Source organism: Microcebus murinus, chromosome 15 (genome assembly GCF_040939455.1).
Source record: "Microcebus murinus isolate Inina chromosome 15, M.murinus_Inina_mat1.0, whole genome shotgun sequence".
Classification (NCBI taxonomy): Eukaryota; Metazoa; Chordata; class Mammalia; order Primates; family Cheirogaleidae; genus Microcebus; species Microcebus murinus.
Window position 1 is genome coordinate 41,440,102 of NC_134118.1, and position 25,913 is coordinate 41,466,014.

The window sequence follows — 25,913 nt, forward strand, 5'->3', positions numbered from 1 at the left end:
TTTCTGGAGACAGGATTGGGAAAGGTATTTGTGTGTGTCCTGACCGCGACAGAGGCTGAGGAAGAGGAAAACGAACGACTTAGCCAGGTGGATAAGCGTTTTAACATCAACCTGTGGACAAAAGAGAAATGCTGCAAAATATGGAGAATGCAGTGCCAGGAGGGAAATGATTCAGGCGGCAAATTCCTCAGACCCTTTTGAGTTATGAGAACTAATTTCTGAAAGCGTCCAACTCCTTAAAGTAGCCCTGCTTGAAAAGCCTGCGTGCGGAGTCCGGAGGCCGCGGCAGTCAGCAAGCTCCACCCCCAAGCTCCACCCCCAGCCCGGAGTCTAGGAGCTGCCCCAATCCCGAGCCCCGGTTTGAGCTAACTCCGCCCCCAGCGCCCCGCCTCTCTCCTCTGTTTCCCTGGAGACGCTCTCCGCGTCCCCTCGCTCCGCGCCGGCGGCTCTAGGCCTCTGAAGCACCCCAGGAGGAGGGGGCGGCGCCGGCGCCCGGCACCTGTCGCGGGTGGGGGACTCGCTGCGGCGGAAGGGCTGTCTCCAGGCCGGTCCACCGAGGTTCGTGAAGGCAGGGGCGGGGCTGGTGACTGCACTTTCTCAGCTCCTTCGAGAGGCGGGCTGTTCTTCCAGGCAGTCCCCTTCCTGACCCTGACAGACCTACCCCCCCACCCCACCCCCCGTCAGTCTTTTGCAGGCTTCCTGAGCCCAGGCCCTGGGCATTGACCTCAAGAAACGAACTGAAAACGGAATAGGGACAGGAGCTCTTTCTGCTCCCCAGTTCACCCTAATCCTTTAAGGGCAGAGGAAAAACAGGCGTAGGAATAAGTCAAGTGGCCCTGTTTATTTAGAAGTTGGTGGAAACAGAAAGAGGACAGATGCTTTTGGTTTGAGTAAAGAGAACTAGCTCCATCTCATAAATTTGAAAGAACAAACAAATGGTTGTCCCTAATGCCATATTTGTATCGAAATATGTCAATTCAGATGTTCTGGCATTTCATTGAATTGGTGGTTGATTAGTTTCTCAATAGGGTCCAATACACGTTGGGATTTTTTAAAAAAATTCATCAAAACTTAGATGGTGAGTACTTAGTTGTATAAATGAATCTTATTCCCTGACTCGGGGCGGGGAGAGGAGTTAATCTAGTGAGTGATTTTAAACTTTGTTTCTTCTCTCCTTTGCTGTGATTCTTGGCTTCCTGATTTTCAGGCTGAAGTCTGTAAGCCTGGAGAGACCGTCAGCAGGAACCTGCAAAAGTAAGTCAAGTGCAATGTGGCTTGCCTTCAGACACTTTCCCTGCCTTACGTTTTGATCTAACCATCCAATATATGTCACTTAGTAGAAAATATGTACTTTCTACTTATTTTATTTAACAACCTATCTAATTCCCCACCACACGGTGCTAGAAGTGTCTGAAATCATTGGACACTAGAAGTGAATTAATTTTTACTTTTTTAAAGAGCGTAATTAGTGATATTTCTTCTGTGATTTTCTTTTAAACTTTCATGGTAAAAGAGCTTGTGGTGATGATATGAAAACTTTTATTTTTTATGAATGATTTTTAGTAAAATCATATTTATTTTTGAACTCTTTTGATGACCTATAATAAATTTTCTTACTGTGGTTTATTAGCTTTATTTCTCTCATCTCAGTTTTTACCCCAAGGTGACTGAACCCTGGAAACACTGGTAGCCTCAGACATAGTCATTCCCCAAGTAGCTTCTGTCTACACAGTGGTAGGCCTCCCCTCCTTTGTGTTTCCTGATAAAGGCCTCTCTGGGGATAGAGGGCAGGAGGGTTACTCTTTGAAGAATTTTACTTGGGGGCCAGAAACTTAAACTCACACCATGGGACACAGTCAGCCTGACCCAGCACTCTCAAACCTTTCATCCTGTGTTTCTTCATTCTCATTTGTCTTTGCATGTGGGGGCCAAACTTAGAGACTGTAACTGTGATACAAGAGCCAACCAGCAGATCAAAGAGTGCACCAAATCTCTTCTGAATACCAACAGTAGAATGGCTTCAGGCAGCATTTTGATCTTTGTCTCAGCACCTGTGGTGCCACGTGTAGCACTGCCCACTTGCTACCACTAGGGGAGCTGCCGCTGGGTCCTCCTAACAGGCCGCTTCAGCTTGGGCTCCTGGGGCTAAGCTCCTTTTGGTATCAGCCAAGGAGGTACCTCATTCTTCTCCCTTACTCACCTGAACCTGAGCAGTTTCCCTTCCTGTAGCCTTATCTATATTAAGTGTTTTCCTCTGTGGTGTTGAGCTAGGAGAACCCTGATGAAGCGCCATAACTAATGGTGATGTGTTTCATTTTCATTCACGCCATAGCACTAGTTGCATTCCTCATTGTTGAGTCTAGATTAGAGCTCACCTAGGAGCTTTGAACCCTGCCTGGTCAACACCAGGAAAATGGTGCAACTCATGTGAACAAAGAGCAAAAGGCTTTCTTTGCTTTACAGATATAATTTAAGCCTGAAATACTAGGTCCCTAAACATGCTAGCATTTTTTCCACTTATTTTCTTCCTGGCTGCACACTAGAGTACAGCTACTTCCTTTTTCAAAAAATTCACCATAAGACTGAATTTATAAGGCACAAAAGAGATGGTTAGTTAGATTACTTAGATAAGAAAATAATTTGATACAGGATCCCTTTAAATATGTGATATATTTCAAATATTATGTGTGTCATAAAATTCAGATCACACATTATCTGTTATATAAAATAAAATGCCCTATACAGCCATGTATTGATTGTGAGAAACAAAATACATTTCCTCAACAGGCATAGGCAAGGTGGGATGTGGGGTTTAGAAGCAAGGAGAGAGCCTGCTCAGCTTCCACCCTAACTCTGAGTTTAAACTTTATGTTTAAACAGAGATTGGTTGAGGGATATTTTTTTTTCCAACTCCAGCTAATAACTTTTTTTTCCACTTTATCATACAGCTCTGACCACCCCCCATTCAGAGTTTATGCCTTGAGGCTTGCCAGCAGGGCTTGCAATACTTACACTAAACTAAATTTAAGAGTAAAGGTGTTCCTGCTGCTAATGTTCTCAGATCAGAGGAAAGCAAAATGAAGGAACTGGCGGCTGAAACTTTAATGGTAGGAAACGTTGACTGAGAATTTGAAGAAAAAAAAAGATTATGGTTGATCTGTATAACAAAGAAGACATATTCCTCTCCGTGTATATCATTCATTTGCATTTCATTTCATTAGATGCTTCTATTTTCTAAAACAAATCATCTAATTCAAGTAAACATCAAAAGGGATAAATTTTATATAACATACTCATAGGCCAACTTTTGTAGGGGGTTAAATGCACCTTGATGGGATATGTTGCCTGGATCAGTGCTGCTGGGGTCTGGTCTGTCTACAAGTAGTTGGATCTTCCTAGTATTGGGGGAAATTGCAAGCACTATTTCTCATTTTGAAGCTCCTTGGTGAACCCTTAAAAGAACCCTGCAATTATGTGGAGATTGCCCTGGCCTCAATTCCCAGTGCATAATGCCTTGGTAAGCAAAGTGGGGCTCTTAGAATAGAGTCTTGAATCACAGAGCATGGAATGCCCCAACTGAAGGAAGCATAGTCGTCATTTCATTCTCTCCCTCTTGGAATCCACTGGGGCTAGACAGGCCAGGGTTAAGAACTGAGATGGCCCAGAGGTTTACTATAACATTGGAAGACTCTGGAACATAGCTTCTTTGAAGTAAGCTCAAGAAGGGGGAGCCTTTAGCGTCCTTCAAAACTGTACCTGTGGTTTAACTCTGCATTGGTCATAACTTCTTACCACAAGCTCTGCATGATGTTGCCATTTTATAAGTTCTGGTTATCCAAGTAACTCAACTAATTAATATAACATCTAGTAAGAAAAATAGAGTTTTAAAAAATTAAACAATAATTAAGTTATTATGAAGTTATGCAGTGTAATATAATATGTTTCTAATGTTTGTTTTGTATGAGAAGACTAACATTTGCTGTTTAGACTGTGTACTTTAAAGCTATAACTATATAAAAATAAGTGGGCATTATGTTTCATAGCTCATATCACACCTTAATAAAGTAGATAATAAATATTAGGATTTATTATATCTAAATTTATTATATCTAAAACATTGATCTGCATTAGAATTCTCCTTAATTATGTAAAAAATTACATTTAGGCTGGGTTAATTTTTTTTTTTTTTTTTAGAAACACAAGACTGCCCATTTTTATTGAATTTCAAAAGATTTTCCCTCAAGTCTTAGGGCTTTCCCATCTTCAGCCCCACCATGGCTTTGTAGCACTAGACGAATATCATGTCTCAGCCATCTACAGGTGGCTCTATCTCAGGTACTACTACATCTTCCCACCTCCACTTCTACCTAAATTACTACACTCTCTCACTCGAATTTCACAGGAGCTGCCTAACTGATGTCTGCTATTCCTCCCCTACAATCGAACCTCAAAAGGGAAGTCAGAGTGATCCTTTTAAGGTGTAAGTCAGATCGTGTCACCTATGTGCTCTAAATCCTCCAATGGCTTCTTACCTCAATCACAGTAAAGTCCAGTTTTTACAATAACCTTCAAGCCCCTACATCACTGGGACACCACCAAAATTCTCTTTAACTTCCCTGACCTCATCTGCTTCTGCTCTTATTTAGCCCTTTGCTATTGGTGAGCATATGGGTAGTTTTTAGTTCCCTGGTTTATTTTTCACTGTGAAATATTATCATTATCTGATGGTCTATGTATTGTGCTTATTTGTATGTTGTCTTCCTCCATATTTATGCCTATAAGGTAAATTCTGTGAAGTTAGATATTTTTGTCTTTTTGTTCACTGTTGCATCTTCAGCACCTAGAACAGTGACTGGCACCAAGTAGTAGCTCAATAAATTTTTGTTCAATATATTCAAGGCCCAGATTGATTGTGATTTACCCTAGGTCACACAGGTAATAAATGCTGGTGATATGTGATTTAAAACCAAAAATTAGCCTTCCAGTTGTTTGGTGAGGCTAAAGGTAGAGGTCAAAGCTGGTGGACATAGTAGGAGTGAGATCAGGAGCCTCTGGCCTTTTGGATGCCCTCTCTATTTAACAGAAGCATGGGTTCTTTTACATCTAAGAGCCCTAGCAACATGTGACAATTTTTCTATTCTGAGTCCACAGGCATCATGCCCACATTTTTTCCTCTTTGGAGTAAGGTTTGGATAACTTGATTTCATAGACCTGCCTTTCTTATTGTTCACAACTTGGAACATTGCGTTTTTCCAAAAAGGGCTATAGCAGTGTCTCCTATACTATATTCTCTTCTTGCAATGTGACTTTGATAGTCTCCCTTCAATAGGTGGTTCTATGTTCATTTGCCTTGAAACTGGGCAGGCTTGTTATCATAGCAGAAGTGATGCCATGTGACTTCCAAGGCTAGACCCTAAGTGGGGATTCAGCTTCCACCTCGCTTTTCTTTGCTATACTTGTCTTTAGAGCCCTGAGCTGCTACATCAGAATTCTGAGGTTGCCATACTGTGAGGAAACCCAAGGCACATGAGGAGACCTCATGTATGTGTTTTGGTAGACAGCCCCAGTTGAGTCCCAGCAAATAGTTAGCATTAACCACCATATATACGAGTAAAAACACTTACAAATGGTTCCAGTGCCCCACCATTGGGGTACCCCAGTTTCCAAGTCTTCCCAGCATGGGCCCCAGTCATCATGGAGCAGAGGAAAGGTATCCTATTATATATTCTCCTAATTCCTGAACCATGTAAAGTGTGAGAAATAAAGTTGTTTGAAACAACTTTTTTAAACCAATACGTTTTGAAGTGATTCATTATACTGTTACAGCTGTGTGCTTTCTCAGGAGAGCTGTCTCTATTTTGAGAATTATTCTTGGCATCTATCACTTCTAAAAGAAAGCCTTTGTTTGCGAGTGATATGGCTTTTAGAAAACAGCAAAGTATGGGCAATTTTCAATCATTGATTGTAACAGGAAAGCAAAGCATAAACATTGGAAATCCATAACTATTCTAAAAATCTTCATTCTTCAATTTCAATCATGTCTCTTAACAAAACTGTTACCAAACCTGATGATTTTCTGAGTCATCAATGCATTTATCAGGTTTTCTCATTATCCACTTTGTGGTGGAGATGCAGGCAAGAAATAAATTGGCCAAAAGGCAGACAATAAAAGAAAATAATGAGAGAAGCAGTCCACAGACTCCCCTCACTGAATATCATTCCTGAATAAGAGAACTGTAGCTCTACATACAGAGGCATTCTCTGCAAAGATGACAGACTATGGATCTCTAATAATGTCTTAAAGGGTTCTTTGAAAGACTGATTCTTTAAACCATCATTTCTGTTTATTTTTTTCTAGTCCAAGATGGCCACCCTGCCCCCACTGCCCATGACACGCCCAAAGCTTGCAGCCTTAGCCAGACAGAAGCTGCCATGCTCCCCTGTAACAATCCCAAGGTAGGTGCCCAGGTTTTCACTTCTTTCCTTACAGAATGAATTTCCCAAAGTAAGAAGGGTCGATAGCATATCTCAGAAAATAAAATTGTTTAACGATAAGAGAAAAATACGTTGTTATATTCAGAATATTCAAATTTGCTATTTCAAAGGATTGATGACCCTCATTCAAATACTACAAATACATTTATTTATCAAGCGAGTGCTCATTTGATTGTTTTATTTCCTATTGCAATTATATCATGGCATCTATAGAGTTTTGGAGATAAGATTCATTTTAAAAATGTATGCGCAGAATAGAAAGAAAAAGCTTTAAGGATGAAAGGTATGTTGCTTTCAATCCACAAGGTCCCAAGTGCTGATTTCTGTTTTGGAGAAAGGAGGGTGCAGCCTTGCTTCTAGGGTCGAGTGGCAGGCACGAATTAGATCATGAAATGATGCTGGCCTGAAAATGCATCATCAAAGCATGGCTGCCCATCAATGGCTGCTGAGCTACTGGAATTGTTGCTGGGAAGATGCAGGACAGAAAACTCTGCATTTTATCATAATATGAATATTAACTGAGATTGTCCTACTTTGAAATTTCTATTTGTAATTTTATAGACTTTTAGTAAGACATAACATTTATCAACATAAACAATTTGCATATGTAGGTTTGATTATTTTCTTTCTATGCATACTTTTCAATTCCTGCAAGGCATAACGATCAAAGTATTATGAGACTTCTTTGTTCTGAACTTCATTTTTAGTATTTCTGGGAAAGACCAAAGCCCTTGGACCAAAATAAATACGTTCAGCTAAACTAACATAAAGATTTTTTAAGATAACAAATCAGAATTTCCTTTTTCTATAGCTGAGAAATCTTTCAATAGATGCATAATTCATGTGCATATTATATACACATGTTCTTATTTTTTGTTTTACTTTTGAAAAATGTGAAATATTTACAAAGCCTGAAAAAGCTTGTTCTTTGTCTTTTTTAATGATTGAGATTACATTTTGTTTTCAAGATGAGCAAAAGAATAGCCTAATCTGCCACCCTTAAGATAAGATGGATTTTAAAGAAAACTTTTTCTTGTATTTGTTTTATTTAAGAAAAACATTTTTATCATAACCATTGAAGGCAAAGTTTATATGAACATTCTTTAAAACCTTATGAATAAAACATAGGTATTTGTTTTGTACCATGTCTCCATAGTTATGAGAGGTTGATAGCATACAAGTATATTTCTCCATAATGTCTTTAAAATCATTTTACATATCAAATCTTTAATAATATTTTAAATTGTATGTGTGATTTTAATAAAAAGGATTGAACCAGAAGTTCAGAGCAAAATTTAGTAATGTATGGGACAAATAAATTTTACACATTTTTATCAAACACATGTTCTTGATTCAAGATTCTGTACCAAACAAAATATGACTTCAGCAGTTGAAAAGTTATACTGTGAAACAATGTGAGCAAAATGAAAGACTTCTTAAGCTTTGAAGAGAAAACTCCATTTATTTAAGAATGTGAATTGTTTCAATGAGTTGGTGTTTTATTTGTTTACACACTGGGTTAATATTCTCTATCTTTTTCCATTGAGGAAAATTAAAATTTTGAAATTATCTATCAACAACCTAACTGTATAGCAATTGTAGAACATGTATTATATATGGTATTATACCCTGAATATTTCTGTTCTCCTGGTGGCATTTTATATGTTTGGTAGCTTTTCAACTTGATAAGTCAGTGCTTTATTATTTCTTTCCATTCCATTTAGGTCTCAATTGATCAAAGAAAAAGATGACATAGATCATTATGTGGAGGTGAATTTCAAAGGATTGTCAAAAGAGGAGGTTGCTGCGTAAGTACAACCTCTTAAAGATACTTTAATATAAAGTTTGTTTCTTTTGTCTTGATTCTTTATTGAAATTTCAATTTTCCTGTGCAATATACTTTTTCATGGAACATGGCATTTAAAAATTAAAGCTCATATTAAATAGTGATAAGTCATGTCTATTGATCTTACAACATATCAAAGTCTCTAATGTTATGGCTCTCAAAATTTCCATATTTACCAAGATATTATACTATCACATTTGCAATATTTAGTCTGTGCCATTAATTGCATATTAACCTCCATTTTAAGGTGTGTTACCTCCATGCAAAAGAAAAAGCTTTAAGAAAAAGATTCATATATCTTTTTTTATCCTGGTGATTAAAAAAAAAGAAACACCTTACTAATATATCTTCTTTCCCCCAAAAAAATTCACAAAAAGAATCAATGGATCATAGTTTACTGGTTAATTTCAACATAATTCTAAATTACCTGGATTTATTTTTTAAATAATTTAGAATTATGTTGAAATTAACTATAAACTTTGCCATTTTGCCACGAGTTAGAATCTAATTTATGGGATGAATAAAAGCAGTCTAAAAATCAATGTAGGTTAGTGAGAAATTAATAGAAACCTAGAACAATAGCTAAACAGATCTAATATTTCTTACCTATAGACTTAGTGGCTCTGTTACCATCAGATCTTTAAATGTAAGTATCAAAAAATGGAAATCTTATAAATGCAAATACATCTTACAGAATTCATTGTTTCAACTGAAATATTTTATGCAACAAATGTTTAAAAAAGATTCTCTCTTTTTAGTATTTTCTAATACTACGGGATTCTGCTGAAGGAGTGTTCCTAATGATATTTTGGTGTAGGTTTCATATCTTCTAAAATTCTAAGTCTTTTGATATATTTCATTTTATCAGATACTATCTGTGTCCAGTTACATATAACATGGAAAACCAAGTAGTTTATTCTGTCAATAGCTACTTTATATAATGACAACATTTTATAGTAACTGTAATCACTCATTTCTACAGCTCTAGACTGTCATGTGTAGTATCTGGTATTTTTAGTTAAATGCTATTCTGATTGTTAATTGTTTAACTGTCCCTGGTAGCCTGTTAGATAAAATTAAGATAAAATTAATCAATATCATATAATAGCACATTTACTTCTTTAAAGAAAAAAATATATAAGCAACATTTGTATCCTGGTTTAAATACTATATCCAAATAGCTTTAATTGGCTTAACAATTAAGAATCAAATTAGAAACTAAACAGTCTTCACTTAATTCAACAAACTAGAAATTTATATTCTAAAAGTCTACTGACACCTAAGCTTTCAGTGCAGACTGAAAAGAAAAATTTTATGTAAGACAATGCAAAATAGGCTATGGTGATGAGTGTTTACTTAATATTAGTTTTCCACTGAGGATATTACCAAATTGATTTCAAATTCATCATTATGCCACAGATAACAGTAATGTGGGGTAATTCTCAGTGCTTACTACTGCACTCTCCTTAAAGCTTCCTGCACTTGAATACTTTCTCAGACCAAGGCCCTTTCTATAAGATAGTAGATGCAAATCATTCATGTGAAGATAGCTTGTGTACAGCTGTTTATTATGCTATTGATTGATACACATTCTAGACTTTGCCCCAGAAAAACTAATTGAATAACATAAAAAGGAGAAAATTGATTAATGATTTCAGCATCTCCCAGCAATGCCCAGCTGGTGCCATGAAGAATTATGCATATTCCTTTAGCCAGGGAATTGCTGCATAAAACTTTTTATTAGCCATTGAACTATAAAAAGATAAATTAGTCAACAAGCATTTATTAAGTATTACTTTATATGTAATACTAGGTTTTTCATGGTGAGAGACACAGTGATATTTTATTGTAAAATTCTTGGCCCCATTCTGGAAACTTAACGTCTATTTGAGACAATAAGACCAACAAGCAAGAGACAAACATGAAATGATTGAGTGCTGGTTTTACCGTGAGGTGCAACCTCAAGGTCGAGAAAAAATCAGAGAAGACTAAGATGATACGATAAAACTTGTCCAGGAAGACAGATTTTGAATTTGGCTCCCTGTCTGGTCTGGTAGCATTATAAAATGATATAACTGGTAAGCCATAGATCTTCAGTATATAGAGATGTAATGGGTAGAAACTGAAGAATCAAATTTTCAATTGGGCAAAAGCAAGATCTAAGATATATCTTCAAATCCATTGCTCTCCTACTGCCTTATTCTTCTTCAAGATGGTGATAGATATATTTATATATACTCAATACACTTGATATAAACTTGCTTTGATATCTCATAATATGCATATGCTCATTAGCTAGTCCCAAAATAACCCCTTGTCATCTATGCCCAAACATGGGGGCTGTCTGGAAAGTGGCTAGCCATTAACATCAAGAGAACAGTTACATGCCTGGATACTTTCTGTACAGTGCTCGTCTAACAACTTACTTATGTATAAACTTACACACTGTGACTTTCCTCCTTCTGGGATGGGTGGAGAGTTCCTGCTCTTGTCTAAGGATGATGCCTCTATGTTTACTCTGGATCCCATGCTCTTTCACCTGCACCAAGACTTTCTCCTGCAGTTAAACATGTTTTCCTCTTATATCATCACTTTCTCCTTTTCCCTTGGATCAGTGTCACTAGTATTAATATCTACTGAAGTATTTCCCTCAACTTCTTATCCCCCTCCAAGTTCTACCCATTTTTCTGTACCCTTCATAGTAAGCAGAAGCACTGTCTCAGTATTTTCACATCCCATTCTTGCTTCAATTGATTCTAAATAGGTTTCCAACCCCAGGACTTGCTAAAATCTGTTTAGTGTCACTAATGAGCCTCCATTTTTATCACATCTAATGGTTATGTTTCTATCCTCATCTTGTTTGATGTTTTCACAGCATTTGACAAAGTCGAGTACTCTCATCTTGAATATTCTGTCTGTACTTGTGGGCTCCAAGATGCCATGTTCTATGGTTTTCCTGCAAATTGTACTGCCTCAGTCTCCTTTGCAGGCTGCTTTTCTCTTTTCAATCTCTCTATGTTGAGGAGCCCAAGGGCTGAGTCCTAGGCTTTCTACTGCAGCTATACTCTCAACCTAGATCTAATCTTACTAAACTTTAGCAAAAACTTGATGACTACTGTATTTATAAATCCAGCACTGACCTCTCCATCAAACTCCAAATTTTTAGATCCAACTGCTTTCTTGACATATGTGTAATCTTAAGCAGATTTCTCTAATCTTTCATTGCTACAGCTATTAATATTTGGAGAACATCACAATAACAGGAACTTCTTATTAATGAGATTAATTAAATGAGATTTTCTAAATGAAACACCTGTAGACAACAGTCAGTTCAGACTATCTATTATCACTAACTGTCATTGATTATTTTTCTTTGGTTTGTAAGTACTTAATAGTAGCATAAATAACAAAATATATCAACTTTATGTGTTGATTTAGATAATAATATGAATTTATCATTTTATTTATGTATAGTTACATCTTCTGCTTTTTACTGAGTATCATTTTCATCGTGTTCTAAAGAAAGAGTTTTAAATAAGAGCTATATTTCAAATTTACAGTGCTAATAAATGGACTTTGTAAAATTTCAACTCATAATAAAAACTTCAGAAAGTTATCTATACTGTACAAAGCAACATAATTTCTATAGCCCATCAATCTATTCTAATCACTTTTGAAAAATTTCTATAAACTACTTAAACTTTTCCCTATAAGAGTGCTTTAAAGATAAACCCACAGTTTTAGAATTATGCATAATATAACCAGAGAATGTGGTTATTCCTACAATAGCTTATAAACTCATAAGTGCAAGATGCACTCCTCTATTTGGAAGCCATTTGGGAAATTCCTCTTTCAACATCATGGGACAAAGTGACAGATAAAAAAATGATAGAAGAGGACAAGCACCCAGGCACCACAGAGGATAAATCAATCAGAACTATCAGTCAATGGGATGAACAGTGAACCAGTCACATCACCTTCAGTTCATGGGGCAAAATGGTTTTATTATGTTGAGTTTTGCCTTTAATATTGTATTCTGTCTGTATTAAGAAAACAGGGACGATTCAAAACTATTCGGATCCTTTTCACTTCTCCATTATGGTTAAAAAAAGTAATCCTTAAAATCACTGATATTACTTCATGTAGGTAAAAATCATCCCCCATACCCTGTTCTGTTTTCTTTGTTGGAAACTGGAGAAGTTATAATAACTGGTGTTACCGTCTCAGTATTTAAAGCAAAACCAAATTATGGGCTCACAAGAACTTTTTTTGCTTCCCTAGAGTTTCTACAGATATTACTGGATCAGGGTCTTTTCTGGTAAGCATAATTAATTAGGTGGTGCCCACTCTAGGTCAGAAGAGTATAGCATTATTCTCCTTTGAAATAAACATTTAAATGTCTAATTATAAGAAATACAAAAGAGAATGTAACTTTGTAGGAATTAGTTCTCTTTGATAGTTTTAATTATATTATTTGGAAAATTTTAAAACTTTTTGTTTGTATTGGGATAATACTCTGAGACCATTTTAAAAATTCTATACTTTATTTGATCTAGGAAAGGCAACTTATCAAGATATATTTACACATACACAAACACATACAAATATATGTAATGTATTATACATATACATTATACATATATATGTAATATATTATACATATACATTATGCATACATATATTTCATGTGTGCATGTTTGTATGTGTGTATATATGTGTGTATATACATCTTCAGACTCTGTACATTATTAATCTCAATTTTCTACATATCACCATATAAAAATCTTTCAATATATTTTAAACACTTTCTTCAAACTAAAGTATAGAGATGTTAAGCAAAGTTAAATACAAGCACACTTTGTTTCATTGTGTTTCACTTTATTGCACCTCACAGATACTGTGTAGCCAGAAAATCCAGATATAAAAGAATACACCCTCTTCTTCCCCACAATCGACACACCCCAGGAAAAACCTGACAATCTCTTTTTAAGAAGAATATCAGGGATATAGTTCAGGTATAGGTTAACCAACATCAACATATGTGTACAACCCTTGATACAAATGAGAAAAAGCTATAGAAAAATAGCCTACACATTTTACTGTTAGGAAAGGTATGGAGCCACCCTTAGGCCAACTCTGTTGACTTAAAAATGTATATACTATTAGATTTTATGATTTAACTAGCTTGGCTATATTTTTTTTTCCTGAAAACCTCTCATTTTTCCTACTTTAGGTAGCTTAAATTTGTGAGGAGGAGCCTAAAATACTGAAATGCCAGCTGACACAGGGAAGAGAAAAGAATTGGCCACTACTAAAAGGCCAGACTGTCTGGGGACATACTTTGGAAGGGCAAGAAATGACTGGGTCCTGTAGCCAAGGGTTTAGGGTGTTTACATAGTGTCTCAGAATATTTACAGTATGTCAGAATTAAATAATTGAGATTTAGTAACAACGCGTTGTTTTGTTCATGCTGCTGTGCTTCATATGACAGAGAAATGAGTAATACATTTTAGAAAAGTTTTAATCATATGTTTTCATTTATAAAATTTTATGTATTCTAGGTTTTTATATTTAAAGATTTTTTATTGTTTTGAAATTCACCAATGTTGATTGCCTCAATTATTAAATTAATTGAAATTAATTATGTATTAATTTACTTATTAATAAATAAGTTAATATCATATCTTCTAAAACTTTGAGGTGATCAATAAGAAAGAGTCTTTCCAAATGCCTTTTGTGCTTTTTGATTTTTTAAAAAATTCTCTCACATTCTTTCTAAGGGATCAGAAATTATTTGGTCAGAATAATTTCCAAAAAGCCTAAATTTTAATGTAAGTGTATTAGGAAAGCTTTGGCTCATTTTAAGCAGGGAAATGATATGATATGACTTCATTTTAAAAGGATCACTCAAGGCTGCTCTCTTTACTCTATGGATATTTGCCTGGGCATCAGCCAAAGTGAGAGATGGTGGTGGTTTGAGCAGGCTAGATATAATGGAAATGATGAGAAGTGGTCTAATTTAGAATATATTTAGGTGATTGGGAGATCAGAACTTACCAATGGAATGAATGCAAGGAATGAGTAAAGGATGAAAAATCAAAGACGATGTCTTTTGAACTGACCAGAGCAATTAGGGGGATGTCTTGTTCACTGCCTAGCATCCAGCACCTGTAACAGTACCCAGCACAGATTAGGCACTCAATAAATACTTTTAATTAAGGCCAAATACACCCTAGGCTATACCTATCTTCTCCAGTTTAATTCCTTCCTGTTGCACTTGGAATTTGTTCTTTGCAAAAATAATAATGGCTAGTATTTGTTGAGCATTTACTGTTTCAATGCCTCATGAAATGTATTAATTCATTTAATCCTCGAAAACCCTTTGTTAGTCCCCTTTATAGCCAAGAATCGATGCACAGAGTTATTTACTAACTTTCCAAAGGTCATACAGGTAATAAGTGGAAGAGTTATATTGGACTTTAGGGGCAGTCTGGCTCTAGAACCCATCCTTGAACCATTATACCATTCTGCCCCTGAAGTTACTCAGGTCTCCATAAAACTGTGTTCTCTCTCATCTCTCATCCTTAGGGTATTGCTATTCTCTTAGCCTAGAATGATTTTTCCTCTTACTATTTCATAGCTAATTCTTACTCAATCTTAAACGGCTCAACTATCGGAAGTAAACTTGCTACTATCCTGTAATATCCAGTATTACTCCCATCATGGCATTTATAGCACTTCACTGTCATTGCTACCTTAATCGTTCCTCTACTAGACTATAAGTTAGTCTAGTAGAGCGCTGGGACCATGGATACTTTGCTCATATGTGCATCCTTGATACACATACAGTGCTTACCTCACAGGTGTGGGTAATGAATGAGCACCCATGATCTTTTACTCCTCCATAGACTTGTACATGTGCTCTGCCTGGAATGCCCTCCCCTTTCCTTCATGCCTGTGTAGTTGGTAAGATTTTATTTCCCTTCCAGCCTCTGCTTAATTGTTTCTTGTTCTGTGAGGGCCTCCTTTGATCCATCTTCACTCATATTGTAGAGTTCAGAGCTACTGTTTGAACTCTCTCTTAATAGCCATTGACAATCGTGTATGAGTGTTTTATTTCCCCCTCTTTATTATGTTTAACAAAATATAGATTGTGACTCACTAGTGGGTAGTGATTGAGACCTAGAAGTTTGGGGATCATAGCCAGCAACTTAAAAATGGAAAGCGAGTGTATAGTAAAATAGAATAGAAAAGAATGCATTGCATAGAGGAAGCCTGAATAATGGAGAGACGGCCATGTATAATGGAATAGAGCATGGCTTTTAAAACCAGACTCCATAGACTCAAATCCTAGCTTTACACGCACTAACAAAGTAACTGATTGACTCTGGGTAAGTTACTCAACCTTCCTGTACCTCAGTGTCCTCATCTGAAAAAATAGGAATAATAATAACAGGGTTAGTTTTCTAAAATAGTTATGAGAATTAATTGAGTTAATATTTATAAAGAGATTGAAACATTTGTGCCTTTAAACATTTGTTTCATATATTTACATATATTACATATATGTACGTGTATATATACATATATACATATATATAATGTTGTTCATAGGGTTGTTGTGAGGATCACATAAAACAAAGAGCTTATATAAGTCTTATATAACACATGACCTTATATAAGTCTTTGAAAGCAGGGATTGTGCTTTATTCACCTGATATAAAATAACACTTTTTTTCTTGCTCACTTTCCTTCTAGAATGGATTAAAAAAGCATAACGTTAATACTTTATACTGCACAGCTATCAGATTATAAATAGAAAATGAAAGGCAAATAAAGGATAAGTGTGTAAAATATGCTCCCCACTAGAATTACTAGAAAGAAAGTTGCTGTGAGGGAACATCATTTTGACCCTCATTTTCTGGGCAGGCTGGGCAAAAAAGAATTCTGATGAACCATGGAATTCTCATTACCTAATGAAACAATATACATTAGTTCAAGAGAGACCAGCTATTTTCCTGATACTAAATTTCAAAAGAAAGTCATCACATGACCTTATACAAGAAAATGGAGCAATATAATATACCTTTGCACACCTAATGACTAATAAAATAATTATGTAGACAGCTTGTTATAAATATTACATCTCTTGGCTAAGTTTTGTTTCAAGAATGATAGTAACAGGTAAAATACATGATTGCTGTGTTCTGGTCTCTGTTTTATTTGATCCTCACAACAACCCTATGAACAATAGCCCATGTTATTACTCCCAGAGACCAAGGCATAAAGAGGTTAAGTAATTTGACCAAGGCAATCTTTTGTTATAAAGAAGCAGAAACAATGAGGTAGAAAAAATAGTTCATACAGAGGCTGGAGCGAATACGCTAGAAGAAAATGGATGACATACATTAGAGATCAATTTTCAGACTCCTCCTGAATTGCCAGAACAACCCTGGATCCACAACCTCCCTCCAAATTTAACTCTAGAAGGATTCAGTTGTCCTAAAATCTGGATTCAGATTTCCATGAAATCTTTCTACTTAAGCTTGTGTGAAACAATATCTTATCCTACAACTAAAGTAGCCAAAGAAATATTGTTGAGAACTTAAAAGAGAACTTCAAAAGATTATTTCTCATTTGTTTCCTTAGAGACACTTTAGGAAACCTTAAGGGAAGGGAATTGTCTTGAAAGTTGGTTTGGCTTAAGGTTTTTCCACTTCAAGGTCAAGGTAAAGATGTATGGCCAAACCTATTTCCTTTCTATGCTTGAAATGACCATACAAAAGTACAAAGGATAATAAATTCTTACTGTGAGGAGAAAAGAGGGGAGAAAAATAGAGAACTCAAGATTTTCAGAAATATGCTTTCAAAAAACAATTGGAAGGCCGGGCGCGGTGGCTCACACCTGTAATCCTAGCACTTTGGGAGGCCGAGGCGGGCGGATTGCTCAAGGTCAGGAGTTCGAAACCAGCCTGAGCGAGACCCCGTCTCTACCAAAAATAGAAAGAAATTAATTGACCAACTAAAAAATATATATATAAAAAATTAGCCGGGCATGGTGGCGCATGCCTGTAGTCCCAGCTACTCGGGAGGCTGAGGCAGTAGGATTGCTGAGCCCAGGAGTTTGAGGTTGCTGTGAGCCAGGCTGACGCCAAGGCACTCACTCTAGCCTGGGCAACAAAGTGAGACTCTGTCTCAAAAAAAAAAAAAAAAGACAATTGGAATATTACCATGGATAAAAAGTGACATTTCCTAATGATAAAATAATTTGGCTTATCAAGAGGATATAATCCTACATGTCTGTGCTTCTAATGACAACTTCAAAATATGTAAGACAAAACTGATAGAAAGATGTGAAACAGACAAATACATAATTATAGCTGGAGATTCCAATATCACACTCTCAGTAATTGATAGAAAAATCAGTAATGATATAGAAGACTTTAACAACACTTTGTCAATCACCTTAAATAGTTGACATTTACAGAATATTCCACCAAACAACAGCGGAACACACTATTTTCACATGCACATGGAGTATTTATCAAAGTAGATTGTATTCTGAGCCATAAAACAAATTTTAATATACTCAAAGGATTTAAATCTCCAAAGCTATATTCTCTTACAACCATGGAATTAAATTAGAAATAATAATAGAAAGATTTCTGGAAAATCCCCCCAAATTGGGAAGCTAGACAACATATTTCTAAATAAGCCACGCATCAATGAAGAAATCAGAAGGAAAATTAGAAAATATTAAACTGAGAAAAATATGGAATATCAAAATTTGTGGGATACAGCTAAAACAGTGCTTAAAAGGAAATTCATAGCATTAAAATGCTTATATTAGAAAAAAATAGAAAAGTCTAACATCAATGCCCTAGGCTTTCATTTTCAAAAATTAGAAAAAGAAAGCAAATTAAACTCAAAGTTAGCAGAGAGAAAGCAAAAGTAAAATGAGAGCAGAAAACAAACAAACAAAACAATAAGAAATTCAATGAACCGAAAAGCTGATTCTATGGAGAAAAAGAGAACTTTAAAAGATTATTTCTCATTTGTTTCCTTAGAGACACTTTAGAAAACCTTACATCCCTAAAAGATGTGCCTGATGCCATGAAAGAATTTAAGGAAAAATAATTCTTCAAAATTAAAGATTGCTGAAATTATAAAAATAGTCAAAAGAAGAGATCAATTAGAAAGAAAAGGATCTCTCTCAGTAAATGGAATAAAAAGGGCAAAGACGCAGACAATATTAGAAAAAGATAGGATGTACAGAGCATTAGTCTGGGTGTGTGTCTGTGTGAATATTTATCTAAGAAAAATCCTGCAATGAGAAAATGAAGGAAATGAAAGTTAATTTTATGTGTATATGTTTATGTATACACACATAGAGCTTAGATTGGAAAAAACAGATATTTAGGCTGATATGGGCTGTCAAAGTAATCAGAACGACCAAAACATAAAAAGGAAAAGCAAAAAAAAAAAAAAAATTAAAAAACCCACCTAGACACATACTTATGAAATTTAAGAACACTATGTATAAAGAAAAGATACTAGAAACTTTTAGGGGAGGAGGAAGAGGTTGTCATCAAGAAATAAAGATCAGACTACCACCACAGTTGTCCAGAATAACACTTGGTTCTTGAAGAAAAAAAGAAGAATGTCTTCAAAATCTGCAGGACAATTATTTTTAACTTAGGAAACTATCAATTCAAAGTGAGAGCAAAATAAAAATCTTTTCAGATAATGCAAGGACCTAGAAACATTTCCGTCTCTTAGAGCAGTCTTTCTGGACCCTCCCCTAATGACAACAACAAAAAAATGGTTACTCTAGAGGGTGGGATGTGGAACACAGAATTCAAGAAAAAGAGGGCTGTGGGATTGAAGAAACCCAGAAATGAAAAATAAAATGTCTACAAAATTGCTGTAGTAAATAATATGATTAAGCACCTGAAAGATCTTCATGATAATATTCATGTAAACTAATCATATATGTTAGGGTTAAGGAGATAATCAGGAAACTGACATTTAAGTGTACTAAGTATACTATTAAATGTAGAAAGGTAATATAACATACACTACACATTTATGTTATGTGTACTATATAAAAATATTAATGTGAAAAATAAAACCAACAATATTTGCAGATCACTTTTCCTAAAAACTTTCCCCTGAAATGAAATACCATTTTTATTAAATTCCAAATTCTCATGTATATATACTTATATACATACATTCACATATATATTCTGTTCTATTGATTTATTTGCCTTTTCTTGTATGCACATCACAACTCTTCTTATTAATATAGTTAAAACACATTTTTGTATCTGGCAGACAGTCTACCTCTTTGTTCCAAAAGATCAAGTTTTTCTTGTATATTAACTGTACATACAAAAAATATATGTACTCATACTTTTGTATGAGTTTTAGACTCGTCAAGAGTTGGGAAAATATCATTAAGTTTTTATTGGAATTATGCTGAATTTATGTTATTTTAGGAGAATTGGTATCATTAAAATATTGAATCTCACATTAACAAGAAGGCTCAGGTTTCAATGGTGTTAAATAATAGCATTGACAGCAGCATCTCTTCAGTTTTCTGATGTTAGCAGAAACAATTTTAATGTATCCCAATCAGAAAGTTTCTTGCCATAGGTTTTTAATATATTCACATTACCAAGATAAAGAATTTTTTTAGTTTCTACTTTTCTTAATCTGGAATAAGTTTTGAACTTTATTGAATAATTTTCTAGCATCTACTAGGATTATTACAAAATTACTGGATTTTCTAACTTTGAACTATTCTTGCAATTCGGGGATAACCCTACTCAATCATGATTTTAAGTTGCTATTAAGTTCTTTTTTTTCCGTGTGTGTGTGTGTGTGTGTGTGTGTGTGTGTGTGTGTGAATTTTGCATCTAAATCCTAGTACTATTGAGCTGTAATTTTTATTTTCTTATTCTACACTTTGTGATTTTATAAAATTAAAGAATTTTTCATCTTTTTCAATGCTCTAGAATATTTTGGATGAGATGGAAATTTCATATTAGTGAAAGTTTGGTAAAACTCCTTAGAAAACCAAATCATTTTTCTCCTTTGGTGGGAGTGGGAGAAAAGGGGGTAGGTCTTCTATTATAATTGGTCTTCTAATCTTCGCTAGCCAATTTTGATAACTGGTATTTTTTTTAGTAAGTGCTCATTTAGAATTTTATATTTACTGTAATAAAGTTTAACATGATATTTTCTAATTAGGTTTAAATCTCTTTCATAGCTATTGAAATATTCTCTATATATAATCTTGGATATAATGATGGATAATAACTCTCTAGAATTAGACTGCCTGGATTGATAGTGCAGCTCCATCACTCACAGGCGTGTGATCTTCACTTCATTAATTAAATTCTTAAACCACAGTTTCCTCCTCTGTAAAATGGAGATAAAAATAACAGTACCTATTTCATAAAAAATGTTGTAAGATTTAAATGGATAATTGTATGTAAAGTATTGAGAATAGCACCTGACACATCATTAAGCACATAATTATAAAAGTCAGCTGTTACTATAACTATAATTAGAAGATTTTTCATTCCTGGTACCATTTTTGGTGACATCTATTTTTGTTTTTCTTGATTATGCTTGCAAAGATTTCTTTAATTATCTTTTCACATAAGCAGTTCTTTTGTTTTACAGTTCAATTTTTTTGCTCTCTGTCTTATTATTTTATGAATTTACCCTGAAGATTTTTTCCCTATTCTTTATTTGGGCTTATTTCATTATGTTAATTTTGTTAGGATTTTTTTTCTCTAGCATCCTGAGTTGAAAGCTAGCTTCTTCACTTGTAACAGTTGCTTTCGTTTTTCAACAAATGCACTTAAACTTTTAAGTTTCCTTCTGAATACCATGATGACTTCTTCCCCCAGGATTTGATAACTAGGCATTTTTTGTCTTTTAATTCTAAATGTATAAAAATTTCCATAGTGGTTTCACCTTTAGGCAATGAATAAAATAGAAATGTATTTGTAAATTTCCAGGTGAATAAGTTTTTGGTGTTTGCTTTTTTTAAAAATTTTATAGGGGGATACAGAACTGGGGAGTGAATCTTTACTGATGCTTAGTGAAGGTGTCATGTGTGATATCAATTTATGAAATTTCTGGTGTGGCCAGTACATAGTCAAGTTTTATAAATATTCCTTATATGCTTGAAAATTAAGTATATATTTTCTATTTGTTTGGTAGACAATTCTATATAGAAAAATCTATCAGAACCTAATAATTAGCTTGAGTCTGTTATTTTAATCAAGCTAGGCAATTGTTACTCAAATATTTTTCCCTCTACTTTATCTGTAATATTCTGAAAAAAATTATTAAAATCAATTTCTCCTTATTGTTTTATTAATTTTATATATTTTAAAACTATGTTAGGTGCATATTTTCTTATCTGCTATATTTTTCAGTAAGTTAATCTATGAATCTCTGACATTTTTTGCCCCTTTAATTTCTTCTGGCTGAATTCTATCATGTATTCTAACATTATTAATACTTTAATAATGTTATACAAGCTTTCCTTTTGTTGGCATTTGTGCTATTATATGGGAATACAAAAAATGACATGTTCTCTGCCTACTATATATTTATATTTATTTTTTTTAAGTTTGAATTCAAGGCTCTTTTACTTCATCTTCTCACAAATACTTCCTTTTGTTTTTATGATGTTCTTCTTGATGCACATATTTGATTTTCTAACCCCATGTTCTTAGTTATAACTAGTAATTTTCCAAATATTTGAGAGAGCTGCAGTAAATATTCAGAAAAACAAGATATTTATATACAGATTTATATAGAGATGTTATCTCACCAAAGCATCAAAATAAAATGATAAATTTACTTTTTTTGTTTTTGTTGATTTAATTTGTACATTCTGGAAGTTTGACCATTGTGTACATATAGTCTGTGGGAAATCTTGGCTTCACTGTTCGTATGTGCAGTACACACATTCTTTGTAACAGCAATGAAAGAGCACACAATATGAAAGATTTCCTTATATTGCTTACAGCTTGGTAGTTATCTTTTAAGCAATCAAGTTTGATAGAGGAAAATATATTCCTTTTTTAAATATGTTTAGTACAATGATGAACTATTACTATAATAGAAACTTAAAAACCCAAAGAAGACATGAGATCAACTACTGCTCTTAAATAGTCAAAACTTGATATTTCTCTTAAGGTAAATTACTACTGATTTCTCACCCAAGAAATATATTAATACAATATTTTTATAGAGAGATAAGCTGAAATGAGCCTAAGAATCATTTGGTTTCATTTTTTTAATCTTATTAAAAGAGGGGGCAAAAGAGTGTAGTTAAATGAGTACCAACAAATGTTTTGTAAAAGAGAAGCTTTATAAGTGTGTATTTTTTTCTCATGACATAATATCATTACCTCACTCAAAGAAATGTCATAATAAGAGAAATATACATGCAGTTTTTGTTATTTACCTTTATACTCTCTTCCATTACATTGCTCAAAAGAGCATGAATAATGTTTTGTTTTCATTTTTAATTTATGTGATTTTTCCCTTTGTGTTTTAAACATGTTACATTCCCCCTAAATACTTGTCATGTTCATATCCCAATGAATACTATTTTTCTTGCAATAATTTTAATACATTTTAAGTATTATAAGAGTATATAATGTTTGAGGGGAACAACATAAGAATATATATGACAAAGCTATAGGTGTAAAGAATTGCTTGTTTTACTTTTCCCAAAGAAAGCTCCTCATGCAGTTGTTTAATATGATAGGTTTTTTCTTGAAAAGGTTAAAAAAGTTCTAATCAACTTTTGTACATTATGTAGAACTTCATTTTCTAAACTCTGCAAAAGAAAGTTTCATATTTAATGGGAAATCATGAATTATTCCATTTATTATCTACTTCCTCCTTTCAAAGACATGATCTGGATAAAAGGCGGGGTGAATAATTTCAAAAAAATACAATACATTTTTAATGGGAAGGTGCAAACTACAGATTCTCATGACTATTAGCAAGTGTAGAGGAAACAGAATTTTACTTGCAAAACTCGTCAAACTCTTACAAAGATAAAATGTATGACATACTTTACTAAAAAAAAGAACACAGTGAGCTGAAGTTTTCTTTATAATGCAACTTGTTTTTACTAAGTCTGGTCTTTATATTTTCCAGGTTTCCATTTTTTAAAAATTTGATATTCACTCAATTTATATGGAAAAATGGCAGTTTTAAAAATTTATGATGACCTATAGAGAACTGAAAGTAAAAATGTAAATCATATTATTTAGAAAAAAAAATTCTTAAATAATAGAATTTCAAAAAATTTGGAAGGTATCACAGAATTATGTTTCAAAAAAGCAGAGTGAATATCATATACAATGGAGTTCAGTGTCAATTATGAATACTAATTTAGACAAAAATATTCAGTTAATGAGCTAGCATGCTCATGTTTACGTGTTTATAATTCATTATTTGTAGTCATGATATGAAGTTCATTTTTTGTTTTCCTCTTCTTTTTGTCATGTTTGTTGTCATTATATTAAGACACAGAATCTAACAGAATTATATTACTTGTTCAAATTTCTTTTTGATTATTAGGATCCAATTTTTAAAAACTAAGATTATTTTCAAGCTTGATTTTTCAATTTCTGTTTAATTTTCTGATAGTTGAAAGGTACAGTGTAATTTGAAAGAAAAGTACTAGAATCCATATGATTGCTTCATTTAGCCAAAGGTTTTGGACTCAAGTGTTGAAATTCCGGCTTGGAAACACTTTCCCTGAAAAATTCTTCTTTAACAGTGACTCTCATATCTTTCCATGTCTAACCTTTGGCTTAGAACCTTTTTTTTTTTTTTTTTTTTTTTTTTGGTAAAAATGAACATCTCAAAGGAGTTTGTAAATCAGAAGACTGTTTATAAACATTTTATTTGTAATTAACTTCATATGAAGAGGTTTTTTCTTCCAGTCCTTATTCACCAAAATTCTAAAGAAAAACTTTTAAAAATGTATTTAAGTTTTAGATTTTTCAATAAAGAAAATGAATGATACTAAAATGCTATGTGACAGCTATGTGGGTAAATATTTTGGTTAAACTTTATATTGACTGATGAATTGTTTATTCATTACTGATTGATGACAATTCTTGTACTTCACGTATTTGATTAAATTGGAATCACTTGAGTAAATTGTTTTTAAAAGGGTATGCACATGAAAAATACCTTGATACTATTCAGGAAATTACATAAAGTTATTGTAAGTGTTGCAGGCCTGTACTATCTGCTAAATAACCATGCTTTACTGTGATATCTGGCAATAATCGCCAATGAAATACTACTTGATTTATGAACATTTGTTGATCTGACAAAAAGTGACCAACTTTAATACTAAACATCAGTTTTAACAAAACTGAATCTGTGAAATAATTTTTGTGCTATTCTACACAAATATTTAATATGTTCTAAGACAAAAACACCCATGTTGAAGCAAATTCTTATTATGTTAAGAGAATTCTTTGCTGATCAAATTTTTAAATATTTTATTATTTGTTGAAAGAGTTATATTAGTAATAGTCCTATATATAAAATACCAAGGGGTAAACTTTCTCTCTTAATTTTTATTATTAGATTTTTAAAAAAGAATTAAAGGTTGAGCTTGGATTAAATAGTTTTTTTCCAAATGGTATTTTTCAATTTAGGTATATGTATGCTTTTAAAATGTTAAAAGTCTAACTATGCTTTCTAACTTTTATTATTGTTAGATAATAAAAATTTGTATTTTCCAAAAATATAAAGGAAAACTTACATATGTAACAGTTTCCTCTAAAGATTCTAATTAGTAAACTTATAACTGTTTAGATAATCCCATAAAAATTCTATTCCATAATATCCTAGGGAGCAGATTTTATTTTTAAATTATCAGTTTAGTCCCACTATCTAAACTGAATCTGAATCTAAACTGAAACAAAAAAAATCTTACTATATGAATATTTATATTCCGATTTATTGGCAACATTTTTGTGTTGAGTTTATACAATTAAAGATGATATCACATTTATTTGAATAGTAATTTTAATGAGGTTTTCAGAAAAATATAAATTAATACATGCATTAGTGTGTTACTTTGGAATGAAGTTAAAATGTAACATATTTCAGAGTTTTATATAAAATAGTAATATGCAAAACACATTATGGTGCAATATAAGTATAGCACAATACTTATACCTTCAAAATTATTTTATTTTCTCTTAAAGCAAATATGACCCATTTTGCAAAGAAAATCAAGATTGTTATAATGGCTGTGATATTAAAATTCTTATTAAATGATTAGTCATAACTACAATCATATTGTAAAGATAATTATTTATTACAATATATGTTAAACTATACAAATACTGCAATTATTGTATTATGTTCATTATATACTCATTATTCTTTAAGGAAGTTCTGAAATATTTAGGAGAAATTAACAACAATGTTTATTTTAATGACAAATTCTAATTGTAATGATTAATTATAATAAGGTAGATTCTTTTGATCTAAGCAT

At 33.4% G+C, this 25,913-nt stretch overlaps 1 protein-coding gene across 1 annotated transcript in view; it reads left to right on the forward strand.

The window, feature by feature from the left end:
* The first annotated feature begins 406 nt into the window (after window positions 1-406).
* TTC29 (tetratricopeptide repeat domain 29) overlaps window positions 407-25,913 on the forward strand; it is a 198,783-nt gene continuing 173,276 nt past the window's right edge. Inside the window, exons 1-4 of the mRNA XM_012783760.2 lie at window positions 407-558; window positions 1,208-1,254; window positions 6,359-6,456; window positions 8,220-8,303. Of these exons, the coding sequence (XP_012639214.2) occupies window positions 6,365-6,456; window positions 8,220-8,303 (176 nt within the window). The 5' untranslated portion in view covers window positions 407-558; window positions 1,208-1,254; window positions 6,359-6,364. The remainder of the gene's footprint in view (window positions 559-1,207; window positions 1,255-6,358; window positions 6,457-8,219; window positions 8,304-25,913) is intronic.